The 19,439-nt window shown below is 34.4% G+C and overlaps 1 protein-coding gene across 6 annotated transcripts in view; it reads right to left on the bottom strand.

Annotated features, from left to right (window-relative positions):
* Positions 1 to 19,439, bottom strand: part of CNTN5 (contactin 5) — a 605,427-nt gene that overhangs the window by 129,691 nt on the left and 456,297 nt on the right. For all 6 annotated transcript variants that reach the window (XM_063394532.1, XM_063394528.1, XM_063394530.1 and 3 more), the window contains 2 exons: positions 13,887 to 13,989; positions 453 to 634 (listed from right to left, as the gene is read on the bottom strand). In XM_063394532.1, the coding sequence (XP_063250602.1) occupies positions 453 to 634; positions 13,887 to 13,989 (285 nt within the window). The remainder of the gene's footprint in view (positions 1 to 452; positions 635 to 13,886; positions 13,990 to 19,439) is intronic.

Raw genomic sequence — 19,439 nt, 5'->3', positions numbered from 1 at the left:
TCCAGTACAATGAACTTGACAAAGCTCAACACCCAATCATGGCACAGATAAAATATTAATAAAAGTGTGATAATAATCCTAAAAGGTCTCCAGCATTGTTTTCTGACAGATAATTCATGTTTAGGTTACATGTCATTGTTATATGCAAACTAAAAGAAACAGAATTTTAAAATTATAGCTATACTCTTTAATTAAAAAAAAAAATCAACAAAAAATCCCATATGAAATTGTATTTAAGTAAATTCTTTGAAGGAGTCAACATTATTTATATTTTGGACTTTAATGCGATACTAAGGAATAAAAATATACACCTTAATTCAAAAGTATTGTTGGTTTATGGTGTATATTCTATACATCTAGGTATTCTGTTTCTACTGAACATTGGATGTGTAGCCAAAGCCTTAAGTGTGTACAAGGGATTTCAGGACAATAGTGTGTGCAGTTACACTTACTGTATACTTGTAGCTGTCCTCTGAAGACATTTCTTCCACGAGAGTTTTCAGCCTTACATTCATACATTCCTGAGTCCTCTAGCTGCACATTAGGTATTTCAAGCACAGCTTGGGATTTTCTCAGGCGGGCTTTACTTGGATTATGACCATTAACTTTCCTCCAAGAGATTGTTGGAACAGGGCTGAAATATTTAGTAAAATTAATGTTAACGCTCTTTCACTATTGAGAATATAGATTCTGTTATCTGGTAGTTGAAACACTTAATAATCTAAGTAGCAATAAAACATAATCACAATTAAGGTTCATATAATGGTTGATATAGTTCACTTTCTGTAGGGAATGCTTAATAAATGGATTGCTACATGGAATGTGTCTCTTTCATCCATGAGGGAGGGTGTTTTTATTGAGATCAAATAAATCACTTGAAATCACTCTCTAGAGTTTCTTTAGCACTCTGTGCTTTGCTTTTGAATGCTGCCACTCTATAGGTCAACAAAAATAACAGCTTCAAAACTTGGATGAATTTAGCAAATTTTGAAGCATCCCAATTTTCCTGCAATGAAACTGCAGCTCAGGTCAGTCAGAGAAAACATCTGTCTAGATTCCCAAGGCATCAATTTCAATACCACGCTTTCTTGGGTAAATTTAAGCGACCAAAGATACGGAGACATTTTTCTTACAAGTTGAAAGACATTTTTCTTACAAACAAGTTGAAAAACTGGTTGTGTGAGAAGATGTATTAATGGCACTGCTGTTTCTGTCTCACAGCATTACAATCTTGCTTGTGACAGCAGAAGGGTTTTTCACTGCAGCTTGCTGTTCCACAGAGGTCTGTGAGCACCCTGAGTCATTTACATTCATACTCAGGGAAGAAATGCAATAAATAGTGTTTATACTCATAACATTTTCTTCTTAGCTCAAAAACTCCTCAGTCATTGTGCACCCAGTTGGCCTTATGGTATAAACATACATTTTTCTAAATATGGCAGGTATTTAAGAGGGAAAAAAAAAAGAAAAAAAAAAAAAGAGAATGGTTTAAAAAAGTTTGTTTGTGAGCTGAAAACTGGACTGCTTCAGGTACTCCAAAAGAAGCTTGGAGGACACCATATCAGAAAATGGAACTTTTTTGAAAAATGTATTTTATATTTATTTTGAGTCTAAGCTTAGATATAAACACAGGACCTTGTGGAAGTTTAGATGAGAAAAAGCACTTCATAACAGTTAAATTCAAATTCATTTAGTTTAAATTCAAAACTGCTATGAATTGTTGTCATGATTTGCTAACTTTCACTTGCTGTAAATGCATGAATTTTCAAAAAGAACATCACCTTTCTCTCAGTATTTCAGGGTATCCAGTTTGATACACAAATAATAAGTATATGACAAGCAAGTTCTGGTTATTCTTCAACCAGTTAGAATCAGGCTGTGGGTTACTGCAGTTGTACTCAAACTTGAAGGCAAGATGCTCCAAATTCTAGTACTTTATAGAGATTAGGAGAATTCCCAAACTTGTAATTGATCATCAGAAGATTTGTCTAATTTTAACTCCTGAGTGCCACATATCATGAATTTCACTGAGCCTATTAACATCATTATCTTGCAAAATCAACATATAGTCCCATATGGAAATAATTTTAATATACCGGAAAGAGAAAAGAATTATTTCCCTTATCAGTTTGCTGCACTGATTAATTAACCTGGCAAAATGAACTTTATTGTGAGTGTGTATGTATTCATCTCTGAGACATGGTCCCTATAATATTGTTGCAAAATAATCTTTTATTACTGTCCCCCACAGAAGAAATACATGTACAGAACATTATTTTTGTTTCTCGTTACTAAAGAAAACAGGCTGGTCTCTTTTCTTTCCAGCACTGCAATATGTATATATTTTGTTTCCAGCACTCCAATATGTATATATTTTTCTTTTTATAGACATTTGTGGATCATGTGATGGGTGTGGATCATAAGATTTTAGTTTTTCTCCCTATCACCATAGAAGCTTTGTAGCTTTCTCATTTTTAACTTTAAATTACTTTTTTGATGACTGATTTCAAATTTTGGTGTCCTGTGAGTTTGGTTTGAGGACTCTTCTGCAGCTTGTATGGTTCTAATTTATAAAGTTTGTTTCCTATTAGAAGTCATTTTACATATATTCAGTTAAGACTTTCATAATTGAAAGAATTGCATTACATCCTTAAATGACATGTATATTTTGGGAAAGGAGAGAGGTAGAAATAAGAATAATGTCTGAATTTTAAAATGGATCTGAGCACCTAATATTTCAAGAATATTTTAAAGAAGAGTGCATAGATTATTTTTTCTATACTCAGTACAGATTGATGTGGTATTTTGAATTATTTTATCTACTACTGCAATTTCAATTCCTCTCCATGTGATTTCTCTTTACCATGCATCACTGTTCTGAGCTGTGCCTTCAAACCCACAAGTTCACATCATAATATATCTTGAAAACCTCTGCATGCTTATGGAATCTAGAAAAAATCCTTTATTTTCTTATGCTTTTCTGTCTTGCAATGGTGTTAAATATATTTAATTATTACAGGACAACTATGAGGGTTAAAATGTTGAAGGCTATAATGAAATTCTCTCTTTCAGATGCTTTTCAGGAATGCCTATCAACCATTGACATCCACTTTAGAATGTCCCATATAAATCTGTTCAGAGTTTTATGAGACACAATAACCATTTTTCCTTTCATTTGGTTTTTTAAAAGATAGTTAGTACTCATGAAATACAGCAGCTGTGATTTAGAAATTAGAAAAGAATAGAGGCAAATGGTGATGAACTTGAAGCCAGTGTGCAGGACCAAGTCCAGGTCTCCAAGTCACTTCAGCAGTTGCCCATGACTGTGCTAAAAACATCTGTTTCATACAGGAGTGTCACGTATTAATGTGGACGTGCTTTGCCACCTCTATTAGCTCATTCTTTATGGCACAGGGTAAGGACAGTGCCTGCTTGGCTGCATATCCAGCTCCACAGCATTTTCTTCACACTTTAATTATGGCATGTTAGAGCATCTCTAGCATCTAAAATAGTGACATGTATAAAGATGATTCATTTTCTATAACGGCTCATTATTTGCAGTGAATTACACTCCAGAGCTTCTCTTTACTGGTTGATCAGAGACTAAACTGATGTCTCAGTCTTGACACTCAACTATTCCACAGCTAAATTTAGATAAAGTAGCTGTCCAATATCCTAAGTTGGATGATATAACTGACATTTTTGGTGATTTAAGTTTTTTACGTTCTTAAATTTGAGTTAATCATGAACAAGTGAGTCACCTGTTTAAGCTGTAATCAAATGAGAACAGAAGAACCACAAGAGGCAAAGGTATTGCTTTGACGAGTAGTGAGGAAAGTGAAAAAGCTATTCCACAACCTTTTGGGTTTGCATTTCAAAGTTAGTAGTGTTTACTCTTGATGAAATTGCAACAGCACAGGTAAAAAATTAACACAAAAGAGCTGAACATCTCCTCCTATGTATTCAGTGCTGTCCTCACTGCAAAACTCTGTATTATATTTCTGTCATCATAGTATTGTAAGTGCTATTTATAATGTGGTATTGAGGAGGTATTGAGCCATTATATCTGTTAAAAAATTATGGAAAAAAGCTATTTTTTCCTTAGCCATCCAGTAACCATTTTTTCTAGTCTCTGTATTACACCCTACTTCAGCATGTGGCTGAGGGGATATTCTGAAACGGACATTCTTCTAAAAAATATTAAAGACATAACAGGTAAATTATTGCCAGCATGTGACTTAATCAAGGCTGTTGAGAAGACAATCTGAAACAACTTGAAAAGCAAAAGATATATAACTGCTGTTTTACTATGGGGGATGATACCTGAAGAATTCATGATTTTAAGTAAGAGACAATGCTCTAAAGCAGAAAATTTGTTTGAAAAGATGGCACATATTTGGCAGGTGTTCATACATATCTTCAGTGCCACAGTACTGCAGTAGAGCTGTGTTTATTTGCCTTGCATTAAAGCTATTTCATAACTGGACTTTTGTGTCATTTTTCTCTGTTCCAAACTTTGTCCAGGCAGATTTTCTGTAGCTAGCACATTGATCTGGGACGTCCAGACTCTGCTGTACAGATATGGCCAGCATATGTGGACAAATCCAGAAGATCTGGAAGACTAGTTACAATGAGTCCAAAAATCCCCAAAATCATTAAATCCCATCAATGATGGTGCAAATGTTAGCACAAATCTAGCATGTGTGGGTAGTGCAAGATGTCTTTGAACCTGCTGATCAGACACACAGTTTGAAGACAATGAGTGTGATGATATCCAGAAGTGCTGCATTTAAGGCTCTTGTGCCACAGTACCACATACATTTATTTCTTTGAAGGAAATCCTGAAGAGAAACATAACAGTGGTAACTCTGGTGACCTACTCTTAAGAAATGCTATTTTTTTTTCCTTCTGATCCTCTCAGACACTGACACAGAGAGAAAATCTACACGTAGGCTTCTGGATAGTAAGTTTGGAATGCAAAAAAAAAAAAAGTCATCCATCCTTAATCCTACAGCAAAGGTGAGCAATTTACCGAGCACAATTTACCGAGTTTTTTGTGACATTTATAAATTTTCTTTGATGGTTCTCAGAGAGAAAGGGAAGGGATTGGCAATATTGCTTCTTCAAGAATGATGTTCTACTAATTGGGACCTTCAGTTTGGTAGGTTTTTTTCCCATTCTCATTATGCCATATGTTAAAAGTAAATAAATCTAATTTTTTAGATTTAGAGTGAGGCAGAATGAGGCCTGGGAGTGCTCTATGACATTTACCAAATAATCTTTATTACACTGCTGTGAATGATTGCAATATTTGTGACAGTATTATAAAGTCTATTCATGAACAAGTCCACGTAAAAGAGGACAGAAATAAATCCAGCCTGAAAACCAGGAACAAAATCAAGTCTGGCTCTAGCACTTTATAACATAAATACTTATTCAGCATGAGCTAAAAATGAACTTGTAATTGATGAAAATCTTAGTAATATTTATTTGATATAAACAATATGTGCTCTAGAAGAAAAAAAAAAGAAAAAAAAGAAAGATAATCCTGGATTTTTGGCATATAAACAAACTCAACTTGAAGATGTCATGCCTGTGTTTAAAAAGGTTCCTCCTTCTCATCACAAGCTTATCTTGAGGGGAAAGGACATTCTTACTAATGACATTGACAAATGTTGCTCTGCAGAGAGTGTTTATTTCCCTCTTATAATTATTTTGTTATCAATAAGCTTTAAAGGTGGTTTCCACAGCTTCCAGGTCTGGCGTCTGCTAAGATTAACAAAATATTTTTCCAGTAGAGAGAACTGGTGTGAAGGGACATGGAGCAACATGATTTTTTTGTCCTATGAAACTCAGGTATTTCTATATCAGTTTTGTATCTATCATGCAGTTTCATTTTGGGCAAATAATTAAACCAGATTAATACTCTGTGTCATGACTTCTCTGTTTTGAAAAGAGAAAACAGACAATTCATGTCTCTGGGACCAATAGACGAAAAACAGAACATCATGCTAAACCTTGGTTCTGATGGTACAGGCAAATTACTACCTGTGGACTTCTACACTGTGATTTAGCTTGAGGGTTGAAAATGTTAATTTACTGGCATGTCTTGTTCCTGCAGTAATTCTGCTATATGTAGGAAAAGAACTAACTATTTCAATCCAAGTTCCAACAATGAATTGGATGTATAGCATCTCAAATGATTTGCTTTACTAAATACCAGGTTACCTTTAATATCAACAGTACTTTTATGTGCCACCATTATTGTGGGAAGAGGAAAGGACTGTTTTGTGTTCATGGAAAAGTACAGATAGCTTAATATTTTCCAAAAAACAATAACTAAGCAACTTCCAGGACTCAAAGACTATTCCATGAGCTATCAAAATCCTCAGCAAAGAGGCACTCACTCCCTGAGAAGTTTCATACAGTTGTTCAAAGAAAAGACAGCTTATCCTCAGGGAGAAAAATAAAGACCTGTTGACATATCCTAAATACATTGACAACAGAAATGTCATACTTGGCCTTAAAAACAATGAAGTCCAATTTATATCTCAGATATTATTGTTCTTTTTTATTTTGTATACATGTGCACATATATATGTATATAAACCAGTGAAACATGCTCTATTCCCACTAATACTCATCTGCTACTTGCTGCCTTGACTGCTCACTCATGTCAATGCCCCTGGGCTTCAGTATAGTGCATTTAACAGAGGTTAACTTTAAATCTGAGTATCATCTATGCATTAGCTCTGCTACACTTCAGCTCAACACCAGGGCTGAAGCAAGATGTGGATTGATGCTGATAACAAGGAGACTTAGGTTAGAAAGTTCTGATCCCAGAACAGAGATCCTCACGAGACCTTTTTTGACACTAGATTACTGGGAAGGGGTCTGGTTACAGGAACACCTTCTCTCATTCGCTTGACAGTTTCTAACAGGAGATGCCTCCTGCCAGGTCTGGAGGAAGAATCTTGGAAGACCTGTTCAGACACATTCAAGATCGGCAGATAATACTGAGCTTGCCAAGATAAGCGTACTAGAGGACAGAAGTCAAGGAGAAGTATATGGAAGGCTTGGCTGACAGTTTTAACTGGTGGTCTGAAAGTAAAAGCTGTATGTTCCAGATTTGAAGAGCAGAGAGGATTAAAGGCAGTCCTTTGAAGTTAGAAAACAACGGTGCAATGCTGGAATCTTCTATTTCCAAGTGTTTAGAGACCAGATGGATAACTACATGTGCTAGATAGAGAAGTATGCAACCTGGATCTGTGACTCATTACAAAATTGTGGTTTGTGATTTTCTTGTTCCTCCAAAAATCACATACAATTATGTGACAGATGAAGAAAAGAATCATGTACTGTGAAACCTCTGATCAAAGATTCATTCTTGGGTGCCTTTAACCCTCTTTTCTGAAATTATTCCCTTCATCATTACATCATATCCCAGACATTGACCAGACCTCACGGAAACAACTCTTTAAAATGTGAACTTGCAAAACCCATCTTTTTTACACCTGCAAAAAGATTTGCAATGTCTAGAAACCTTCTTCATAGCTATTACCCTGTGTCATTGGCTTTATGAGCCACACTAGCAAAAATAACTTCATCAGAAACCTCACACAATTCTCCATAGTTACAGTCAAATGCTCCTCACCAGACCAAAAAGATTTTTTTATTTGGTCACTCTGATCTTTGCTCAGGTATTATACTCACTTACCCAAAAGTGGATAAGTAACTTTGCCTTTATTTCTGCATAGAAAAAAGTATATATAGTAAGCTCTCTCTACACCGATTAATAGAATGGTTTGAGTTGGAAGGAAACAAAGATTATTGAGTTCCAGCCCCACTGACATGGGTAGGGACACCTTTCTCTGGACCAAATTGCTCAGAGCCCCATCCAACCTGGCCTTAAACACTTCCAGGACAGTGCATCCACAACAGGTATATAGTCTGAAATGAAAATATTGATAGTGACATAAACCAGACAATAGCATTTTTTATAAAAGCTTGAAGATCAATTAGGAAGTCTGGTAAAAGAAAACCAGGCAGAGAAGAAAACAAAAAATACTATATTTAATGTATTTAAAGCTTTGAGATATTTCTTAATTTGAATTGATTCAGCATTCATTGTTTCAAGGGAACATTTTTGAACATTTCTTAGATTAAAACCCACTAGATTTCATTAATTTGTGCGACTTGAATATATGTAGTTTCACTAGAATATATGTAATTCTTTTTATTTTGTTTCATTTAGAAGGCTAGATTTTTAAATGGACTTTCAGCTGAGTACTTGCACTACTTGCTATACTACAGATGGGAAGAATATTTACAACTGAGCTGTAAATCTCTTCCAAACAAAGTTAACAATAGAATTATTGGTGTAACATTAAATATGACAAAATGAACAACACATCTATCAAAACAGCCTTGCTGCAATTCACTAATAAAGTAAATATTGTGATATTATTGTTAACTAAGTATTATTCAAAACAAAACCATAGTTTTGACATTACCAAAATGAAATCACGTAGCATTTAAAAGGAATTTTTGTTGTATTACATGTATGTTACTATTGTACAGAAATAGTGAAAGCATAAAATAGTCTTTCAAAAATACTGAAAAACCAGCAAATGAGTCATAAGAAAAATTGTCTATCAGCACTATTGTCTATTGATTCTTTTGATTTAAATGCTTCTGTGCTGATCTATGTGGTTTAAGAATAACCAAAGTATAAATAAAAGTATGCATAAAACTTTTTTTTTTTTTTTTTTTTTTTTTTTTTTTTTTTTTTTTTTTTTTTTTAGCAAAACAATCTTTTTAGCAGTCTAAATTTTAAAAGCAAAGATTGAAAACTCTGGTAATCTACAAGTACTGCAATAACCCACATCTTGTAATTTGTTTTAATGAGAAATAAAATATGATTACTCTCTCAAAATTGGCTGCTGGCACTATCATAATACAAACTCTATTTTTTTTTTCTGACTAGAGCCAGAAAAGCAATGAAATGTGACTTTTATATGGAAAATAAGATAGTAGTCTGGTGTAATGCACAAACAAAAATGCGCTATGGAAAAGGCTGGAGTGAGAGGGTCAGGTAAGGTGTGTGCATTATACACAGTTTAAAATTTAAAAATCTGTGTGAAAGAGTGAGAGTAGAATTAGTTTAAATGGAAGCAAGAAGACAACTTGGAGTTATATGCCAGAAAGAATAATAAAGGAAAAAAAAAGAAATATGTTTCTGACACTCGTACTTTTCTTGCTTTCCTCTGAGGCCAAGGGTCTGGGCTTATTGAAGAGGGTGGGAACTTACAGCTTTTTATACCAAATTGGACAAACCAGTCCTGTATCATTTTTCAAATTATGAAAACTTGTTCATTTTGAGGCTTTAAACAAAGAAAAGCATATTTCCACCTATGCCTGCCTTTACGTCTTGTATTTAAAATAATAGTGTTAAAATTAGTTATGACGTTAAGTATGCTTCAAAGTCAGGAAGTGTTAAAGGATGCTTGGATGGCTGTCACTGAAGTGTTTCATTAGTGAATGTGTCATATAGTGGGGATGGAATTTAGAGTTTTTGCATATCAACAGCATTAATTTCATCTCTTTCTAATGGGGAGCTAAATGAAAGCACCAAAATTATTTCTTTGAATAAAGTGCATGAAAAAAGAAATTGCAGAATGTACCAGTTGCCTCTAGATGTTCTCGGAAGCAAAGTCAGTAATATTTGAGAAAAAATTAAAATAGCAACTTGCTGTCACAGAAGGCAGTGTCCGAAAATTTGCATTTCTGGAGCAGGAAAAGCCAGGAATGCTGTACTTTGTGCAAAAGTGTCAACTAGGAAAATGATATCTTCTTCACCAGAACTTTTCTGAAGAGCAGAGTCATGATCTGATTCCTGATTTACATAAGAAATCTGATTTACATAAGAAATCTAAGGTCTGACACCAAAATGGACATAAAAAATCAAGATTACCTGGACTACAAACAGAAACCTCATTATCCATTAGATCATTTATTAGTTTTACAAAAAAATTAGCTTGTCTTTTTAAATAAGAGAAGACACAAGGAGTGAAAACTGTGTTACTTAAAAGCAAACATTAACATACTGCTATTTAGAATTATTTGTATTAATTTAGATGTTTTGAATTCTTCCATTCAGATTTCTTTTCTTTTTCTTTTCAGTTGTTTGATTATTTTAACAATGTTCTATGTAAATACTAATCAGGATGTAGTAATTCACCAAATTAAAAAGAAGTAATCCTGTTATTGTGAAAAGTTAAAAATAAATAGATGTTAATACCTTGTTATTGCAGGTAGTTATTTTTTAAAAAATATGATCCCCTGTTTTGTTAGAGAACAAAACAAATCAAGTATTTCTAATAGAAATTACGTAATTAAATGGGTGGCAGAAAACATATCTGTATCAGAAACATATCATGTATGTACGTATATAGGTACATACATGAAAGATAGATGTAACTGAAACATAAATTGTTGTGTAGATGTGGTGGTGCATATGTCAATAAAAGCAAACTCAGGCCAGCACACATATCCACCACAAAAGGTCACTAATTGCAAAGTACACACTGATATATATGCAGTAAATTTTATTTGGCTCCTCTCTTTGTCATGTCTTGTTAAACCTCAGCAGTAAACCATTGATTTATGCAGTGATTTACTAGACGATGACTGATGCTTAAGATAAAAAGCATTATCTAGTACAAATCAGATAATCTTGAGATATTTCACTCCTGCATTACTTTGAATTCTTTAGCAACTTCAAAGTCTATTTGTAAGTAGCACCAGTAACATAATATTTTCACTTGTAACTGAACCAGCTACATATTGTTTAGGTCAGAATAAAATCCTCCTCAGAAAATTTTTTTCTTTCAAGCAATTAAGATATTTGACTTTAGTTTGAAGACAAAAGCTGCAGAGCTTCAATTTATTTCTTTCAGCCATAGCGACAGTGCTAAATAAACATTATTAATAAATCATAAATTGGTAACTAAAGACTAGGCTCTTCCTGGAATATTTGCCAAATACCTGCTTCAGGAAATCTCACTGGAACATCTGTCATTCTCACAATTACAGTGGAGAGAGCAGAGTGCTTCTGACAGCTAAATTAAAGCATGAGAAAACCAGCAGCATATTGGTTTTGAGTTGGTAATAACCCCTGCGTTATTTACAATAAAATTCAAAACACCAAGTTTCAAAATACTGAATGAAAAAGGAACAAGTTAGTTGTTGATTCAGTTTAGCAAATGGGACCCATGGCAATGTAACAAGCAACAACGCCTACAAGGCATCAGGAATAAGAAAAGGGGACAAAAAAATGAAAATTATGAAAATGAATAGGAAATTTGATGCATTTCTACTTCTCACCTCAGCCTCCAGGTTTCAAATGGTGCCTGAAATGTCATTCATATAATTATTACCATATCAAGTTGAAAGCAATTTTAGCTCAGCTGATTTGATTGTGCATTAGTGGCTGGGAAAAGAAGATAAGGAATGTGCATGGTAAAAATAGCTGCCCATTCTAATAGCAGCAAATGGGGTCAATTATCTTATCAGATAACTTAAATTCCTTGATCATTCATATGGGGTTTTTTTTGTTTGTTTGTTTATTAAAGATTAACACCAAATAAAAAATAGGAAATAACCTAATCAAAATCTTTCCTGTCAACTTCACCTTCCTTTTTGAATAGTGATCGAATCTTTTTGAGAGAGTTTAATAAATCTCATGGTGCTGAACATGGAAGGTGTCAGTAGGTCTGCTTCTTGCCTTTCAGTGATGGTTGCAAAGGACAATGCATGTGTCATATCTACTTTTCACTGGAAAGTTGACTGTAATCTGTCAGCAACTGCAATTTAATTCCAGCAAAATGAGGAAAATAAGAAGTAATATGTTGGTTACTGCTGCAACTATAGCCAAGAGTCTAAAAGGGCCTTGCTGCCAACTATTGACTTGGCAGTGTTTCTGACAGGAGAGAGTCTGGAGTTATCAGCCTCTACAGAACAGCCATTTTCCTCATTTATTTCAGCATCTCAGGGAATCTCTCTATTTATTACTTTTCTGTCCTCTGTCATATACCTCTTTCCTCATCTTCACTATATAAAACATAAGACTTGTGCTTTACCCTGCAAAAGTTCTTGTTTCACGTTTTTTTCTAAACTAATGCTTACATTTCTGTATGGAATGAATTTGCAAAAGCTGCTGTCACTAATGGCTCCCTCCATGCAGACCACAGTGTCCCAGACTAGGTTTGGACTGATTTGGCTATGTCCTGTTTCTTCATCAACTTCACTGAATCTAAACAGATACAACTGCAAAACTTTGTCAGAATTTCTCTTTAATTATTTGTGTATAATTTCTGTTGACCTGCACAGTGAGATCATCTCAGTATGGATCAAACAAGAAAAAGCAGAAAGAAGGGAGAATTTCATCCAGTCAGTAATTAGGAACTGTTAAGAGAAAAATCAGAACAGAAAAAATTCACTGACCAGTGACACATGAAGACCAAAAGGACTATAAAAACATTTAAAAAGCCCTCTGAGGTAGTAGAGAAGGGCTTTGAAAAGTCACTCTGGAAAACCAGATCTGCAGAACAAGCTGGAGGAATGATCTTCAGGAAAACAGAGTATTGTCTTAAAACTCCTAATCTCTTATGTTTTGTTCCTCTTTAGGTAAATAAGAAGAATTGGTATGTTAATATTTCTCAGACTAACTCATTTGTGAAGTTCTTCCAAAGGAGTTACAAAGACAAATTCTTCCTTTATTTTTTAATCAAGGCCATGCTGTAAGAAACTTGTATGTTTTTTGATAAGTCATGAACTATAAAAGCAAGCAGGATATATGATATTTAGCAGCACAATTTTGGAGAATAGGGGCAAGATGTCCAAAAGGAACATTATTATGAAATTGAAGTGAAAAGAATTCAATACAGTGAGATTTTTTTCAACACATCACACAGAATTTGGTGAGATATTTTGGAAAGAACCCTCATTTTTAATATGTCTCTAGAGAAACGTCATTGAAGGAACATATGTTTTGGTAGCATATGTGAAGAGGAAATAATCTCTTTGAATCACTAGATTTTTGAATTACTTTGAATTACTAGACCCTGTAAAGTCACTACAATCGACTCAGTTCTGTCTGGCTGTATGCTAACATTGCCAACCTTATTCTTGGGAACAGTGTTAGCAACTTGAGAAACTAATAGCAACTACCACCACAAAACTGATTTCTATTATCAATTTCATCCTACATTCTGTGATCTCAATATTGTATAGAAGTAATTTAAATTTCAATTTCTCACATCTTTCTCCCTCTAAACTATTTTATCAACAAACATCTAAAAATCCCTTGACATGAATAGCAAACACCAATTCTGTACTAGTGATGTCAGGTCAGGCACAAACTATAGAGTAGTTTCAAAATGTGATAGGACATCATCAGGGCATTGTGCTCTGAGCTTCATGTATAAATTATGAATATGGGGGAGGGGAGAAAACTGTACTAATATTTGTTTATTTTCCAAATATGACATTTTGATAGAACAAACTCTAATTTACTAGTTTATAGTATCCCCCATGAATAAATGGGTGTGAATCTGGTAAAATTTTCAATTAAAAATCCTTTCCTTTTTTTTGTTTATGAGATTGGTACATTTCATTTTGATAGAGATACTGTTAACTTGACTGAATTACTGAGCACAGAAATGGCTGAGCAGGGAGTTCATAATTAGCTTCTTAGTCAATTGGTTATTTTGAGGGTGCAGTAAGGATAGTCTGTAAAAATAAAATCCAGCAAAATAATAAAACCACAAATCAGGCAAGTATCATCTTAAAAAAAAATGTCTAATTATGAAAAAATCTGTACTTACTTTCCAAGTGCAAAACACTCCATCTTAACAGTAGTTCCCCTTGCAGCTGTAACTGTGTAAGGAAAATGGACTTCAATTTTTGGTTCATATTCCCCCATCACACCTGGAAAATAACGAATGTTTAAAATTTGAAATATCATCAGTTTTTCATTATCACAGAAAGAGCCGTGGCTTGCTTTTTGAATCTGCCCTACCAGCAGTAATACTGGTGATCAATGGAGACGGCCTCACTTGATCTGATATGCTGTGCTCAGGTCCCGTATATATAAATATATATCTATATAAACTCTTCAGTTTACCAGCAGCACAACATTGAGCTTAAACAAAGGATTTATTTTTTCAAACTTGGGTTAATATTTAAATTTTCAAAGATTTAAGTGGGCAATCAATAGAAGAGTGAGAATTTTCATAGACCAAATCTTTCTTTACCAATACATTGAGAACTGTGATGAATAAATCATCCTATCATGCTGTGTTTGACTGAGGATCTTCTAAGCTCGATGAAAAACACTGAAATTATGTAGGAGCATTTGTGTACACAGATACAAGCAGAGATATGTAGACATGCAAAATTCAGTTATGGCATTTTCAGTGAGACATTTAATTTGGGAGATTTCTTTTCAGGACAACACTTTAAGTACCATAAGATAGCATTCTAGGAAATGGGAAAACATTCAGGAATGGGAAAATATAAAAATGGAAATCAATAAAGTTATCCCAGATTTACTGTAGAGTGATTGACAGCTTTAGAGAATCACAAGACCTTCTGAAATGAGAAATCAATAGGGAAGTGGAGGTATGTTTGATCAGGTGAGGTGAGACATTTGTACTTGATGCCACTTGGAGGAAATATCACAAACAGCATAGAAGGAGAAGAATATGACTCTAACAGCTGTGTTTGGTTAGGTGGAATTTGGGTTATGAGGGTAGGAAATATTCAGGAACAATAGGCTCTATTTAACGAAGTAAGAATTGTTCAGATTTTCAGATAAGGAAAACTGGATAAAATCTGACTTGTTGAAAAAGTAGCAACAAGACAAGTCTAAATCTATAAAAAACAGTCAAGAGTCTCCAAAAAAACTCTAAAGCAAGCAAATAGGAACAAGAGATGAAAAGGAAGGAGAGAAAAGAGATCTCTTACGTAAAAAAGAAAAGGAAGTGTTAAGAAGAAGCATGGAAGTAGAGGAGTATGAGTTTTACAGCTGAGAGAATAACAGCTGGCAGAGATAGATGGAAAAACAACCCACAGCCTACTAGACTAAAAAACAATACATAGGACTGAAATTGCAAAACATACATTCCTAGCCTTCAAATGTTCCTTATGGGGCTCAGGAGTTTCCAGTGGGGCTGTGCCCTCATTTTCCCCCTGTCACTCAGGCTCCTGACGCTTGGTTCTGGGAGGAAGTCTGAACATAGGTGCATTTGACTATTTTGTCAGGAGCTTAATCTAATTAGAAAATCTAAATGTGTCTCATAAGTGAATCAAATGACAGAGGCGGGAAACATAAAATGCTTTTATTTCAAATCATGTAATTCTATAAATCATGTGGCTTTATAGGTAGCAGGTTTCTTTTTAAAAAAACATAATCCTGTAAGTATTACATGTGCTAGCAATACTGACCCATTTCCTCCAAGACAGGACTAAATCAGTATTTTGACACTGCCTTATGAAACCTTTTTTATAGGAAAAAAACCCCAACATATATGTCCTGAGTATTAAAATAAAGCCAGGCCATCAAAAAAATGGTAGTCAGTTGCAATTTTCCTTAGCCTAGACTGAAGTGATTGCTGCTATAATTTGTCATAAAAATGTATTCCCACTGGCTTGTAACATGTCAATAAATTTATAATTTAGTTACGCTCCCTATGCCTTCATTTACTGTTTTCTGATTTTTTTTTTCTGATTATGAATAATAGTTTCTGATTTATCTCAGTTAACCAATTACACAGTTTTACAGGATAGCTATCATATCTTCTTTAAGTATGTCTTTAACAGCCTGAAAAACCCCAGACCAATAATCCTTCCTCAAAAAGGATCTTTAATGAACATTCCTAGTGCCCATGTGGCACCTCTTCAAATTCCATTCTATCACTTTGAGATGTGAAGACAAGAACTGCACAGCAATAATAAAGATGTAGATCTTTCTATTACACCATTTCTTTCCTTGGATTTTTTTTTGTTTATTCCACAAAATTCAGTTCCATTTGCTGCTTTGTACTTGAGCTGATGTTGGCACACCTTGGCACCCTAATCTCTTTGTGACAATATCTAATAGAGGTATTATATTTTTAGATTTAGGTATTATATAAATTTGGTGGTGGTGACATTGTTTATTGCCTATCTACCCTATTTCTATTATCACAATATCTTTTTGCATTTCTTCAGGGTTAGTTTTAATATCAAAAATTTGGAATAATTCTTCATCAACAATCTTCTCCACTTCTCTGTTCATTTTGTTCCCAGATAGTTTATGCGTTTAATAGTGAAGTCCCAGAAAAGTCTTCACTGACAATCTCCCAGTTTTCCAAACTGTTTAGATACTCATAAAATAGGTGAATTTTTAAAAATCTATTTTTAATTGAATATGGAGATGTACTTCTGCTCCTCTAAAAATTTAGTTTCTTCAAAAGCCTTTGATGGGTGACCCTGTCAAGATCTATATGAAATTAAAGCAGTTTGGCCATTTCTGTTCATATTCTCTCAGACTCTTTAGGAAAGTTGTGTACAGACTGAAGCATGACTTCCCTGGTTTAAAACTGTGTTGTTGGTATGTGACTGTGTGGTAAGACTATTGTATGATAACATGCAAATAAATACAATCCTAATGATCATATATTTTTAATGCATTTTCTATCAACACACAACATAGAAGTCAGACCTATTGGTCTATCATTCCTCAGATGTTCTTAGGAGTCCATTTTTTTGGAAACAAAACAAAACAACCCCACCTTTTCTATCTACCTTCATTTTGATCCTAAGGCTTAGTGAAGGAAAACAGTACATCCTGCTTCCTTCCATACAGAAGCTGGGCCTTGGGACTTTGTTAGTGTGTGTAGTGTCAATATTTCTTCTAAGATTTCTTCCATTTAAACTTCAACTACAAGAACTTCAGTCCTGATAGAGGAATCTCTGATGTTCCCTTGTAGTGAACACTGCTGAAAATAGTTCACTTAGGTTTTATGATGGAATGTTGTATTCCTAAAGTGTTCCTTTTAAATCTCTGAAAGCTGCTGACCACACTCACTGACAGATTCTGTGCTTCAATGAAATTAAAATTTGAGTGGTTTTGCTTTTGGGTAAGGCTTTGTTCTGGAAAACAATTGTGTTGAGTTCTTATAGAGTATTTAACATTTGCTTTTTTGGCCGTGAATAAAAGCAGAACTTAAAATAGGATTAAATTATTCTTGCCTTTAAAATAATACAGTACATCTGCACCCATCTGAGGGACAATATTATCTTTCAGATCTTATGTTTTTAACCTACATAAAGTCACTTTGGTTAGTGCAGTCTGTACACGTACTGAATGCTCTTTGCATGTCATACTCTCATTTCATGTTTTTAATGAAATACTGATTGACTGATGCTTTGTACCACGTCCTGTTCTTCTGGGTTATTGCCACACTAGCAAGCAACATGCCTGCAGCAAATGGCAGGAAATGTATAAAAATTACTGAGCAATTGCTTGGTGTCCCTATGAAAATTAGGAAACAAAAGCCTATTATTGCAGAGTGATATTTTTCATCCTTATTATTTATGATCTTTGAGACCATGAAGGCCATTACAGTTGCATAGATATTAAGGGAATTGTTAAGGCCTTACCCTACCACATTACACTTTAATTGCTCTGCTGTGGTTGGGGTGCCTCTTTAGGCTCCTTAGCTTTCCAGCTTCTTTTTTGGTCACTACGAATCAGTGATGGCAAAACCATCACCTGCATTTTCATAAATACTTTTGTTCATTTGTGTTAGATGCTAAAAGGAATCTACATATTTTGGAAATATTGAGGCTTTGAGCTACGTGCACTGGAATCAATCTCTCTCAAGCTTATGTACATGACTCTCTTATGGAGGTTTGGCTATGGCCATAAAAATCCACTCAGTCATTTTTTATATCCAGTTATCAAATATGAAATACAACAATAAATAAAATTGATCAGCAGAGATCTATAAAACATAATATACGATTTTCCAGTGGCTAACAAATCACAGAGCTCACGTGGTTTGGGCACTACAGAGCAATGGGATGCCATTCTCAGTGCTGCTGTGCTTTGCCTTCCCATGAAAATACAGCCTTTCTGAAAATCCTTTACCTTTCAAAGCCTAAACCCTATAATTCACTATTTTTTAGGCTAATTGCTTAGTTTACTCACTCCTTACTTCACAAGCTTTGTCTTTCACCTGAGTCCACATCTGGGTATAAAAGTACTGAATTTGTGATTGACATGAAACATACCTCTTCAAAATAAATCTAATTTACCATATCTTGAAATTTGCTCTGGGATTAGAAATGGAATTTTAAAATTAGAATTTAATAGCCAAACTTTACTGTGTGTTTAAGTAAATCTTATCCCTGGCCTTCATTCTGAAATATGTCATTCTACCTTAACATTTCCAGTGTTTGCGTCTCTATCCCTTCAGGCAGGGTCTTCTTGCCTGGGGGAGATTTGAAAGCTAATAATCCTTTTGTTCTGTCTCTGATTACCAATGAAGACACTGATTTAAATGATTGAGCATAGCCCAGGATAAGGCACGGATTGACCTTGTTAGAAACAATGGCTTGTTAGTCATTTAGCCAGAAAGGGACCTCAATATTTGTAGAAGAGACCTCTCCTTCAGATATTTTTTTACAATGATGCAGTTATCACAAAGTAATTATTCTCCAACTCGAGTACAAAAAAAAGTATTCAGAAAATCAGGTTTACTTTTAATAAGGGATTTCATTTAACAGGTTTTTCCCCCAACTTAACTGCAAATCTGTAACTTGAGTTCTACACTCTGCCACTCAGTGTCTTATGAACCCTAAGCCATAATGTTTGCATTTCATTTTTCTATGAAAAAAAAGGACATGACATAATAATGTGATAAATATTGATTTTGAGGCACTTACATATCACAGGAACAGATGTAATAAAATTTCAAACATTTACAGATATTACTGCAGCTAAAATTCTTTACGTTATCCACTATGGGCCATTTAATGGAAATGGAGAATGGAGTTAAGATGCAAGATCAGTTTCTGATTTTCAGTCTTTCCAGCTCAGAACAAGGGAAAGAGTAGAAACAGTATGCCAGACATTATTGCTTTGCAAAGAACTGCTCGACCTCTTTATCTAGCTGCAAATCCATGATTGATACAACCTCAGACGAAGAGTGAGGCAAAACCAAGACATTATGACAGTATCTATACATTAAGAATTATTTCCTTCATGGGGGCAAAAAAAATCTGACTGCTGAGAAATCATCACAAATTCCTCTAATTCTGCTGTTTAGAGGCTAATGCTTCTTTCGTTAATCTTCCAATATTAGCTACCCTCTCGCATCTCCCAAAACATG

Source organism: Prinia subflava, chromosome 3 (genome assembly GCF_021018805.1).
Source record: "Prinia subflava isolate CZ2003 ecotype Zambia chromosome 3, Cam_Psub_1.2, whole genome shotgun sequence".
NCBI classification, from domain to species: domain Eukaryota; kingdom Metazoa; phylum Chordata; class Aves; order Passeriformes; family Cisticolidae; genus Prinia; species Prinia subflava.
The sequence above is the reverse complement of the archived record's forward strand: the minus strand, read 5'-3'. Positions and strand labels throughout refer to the sequence as shown.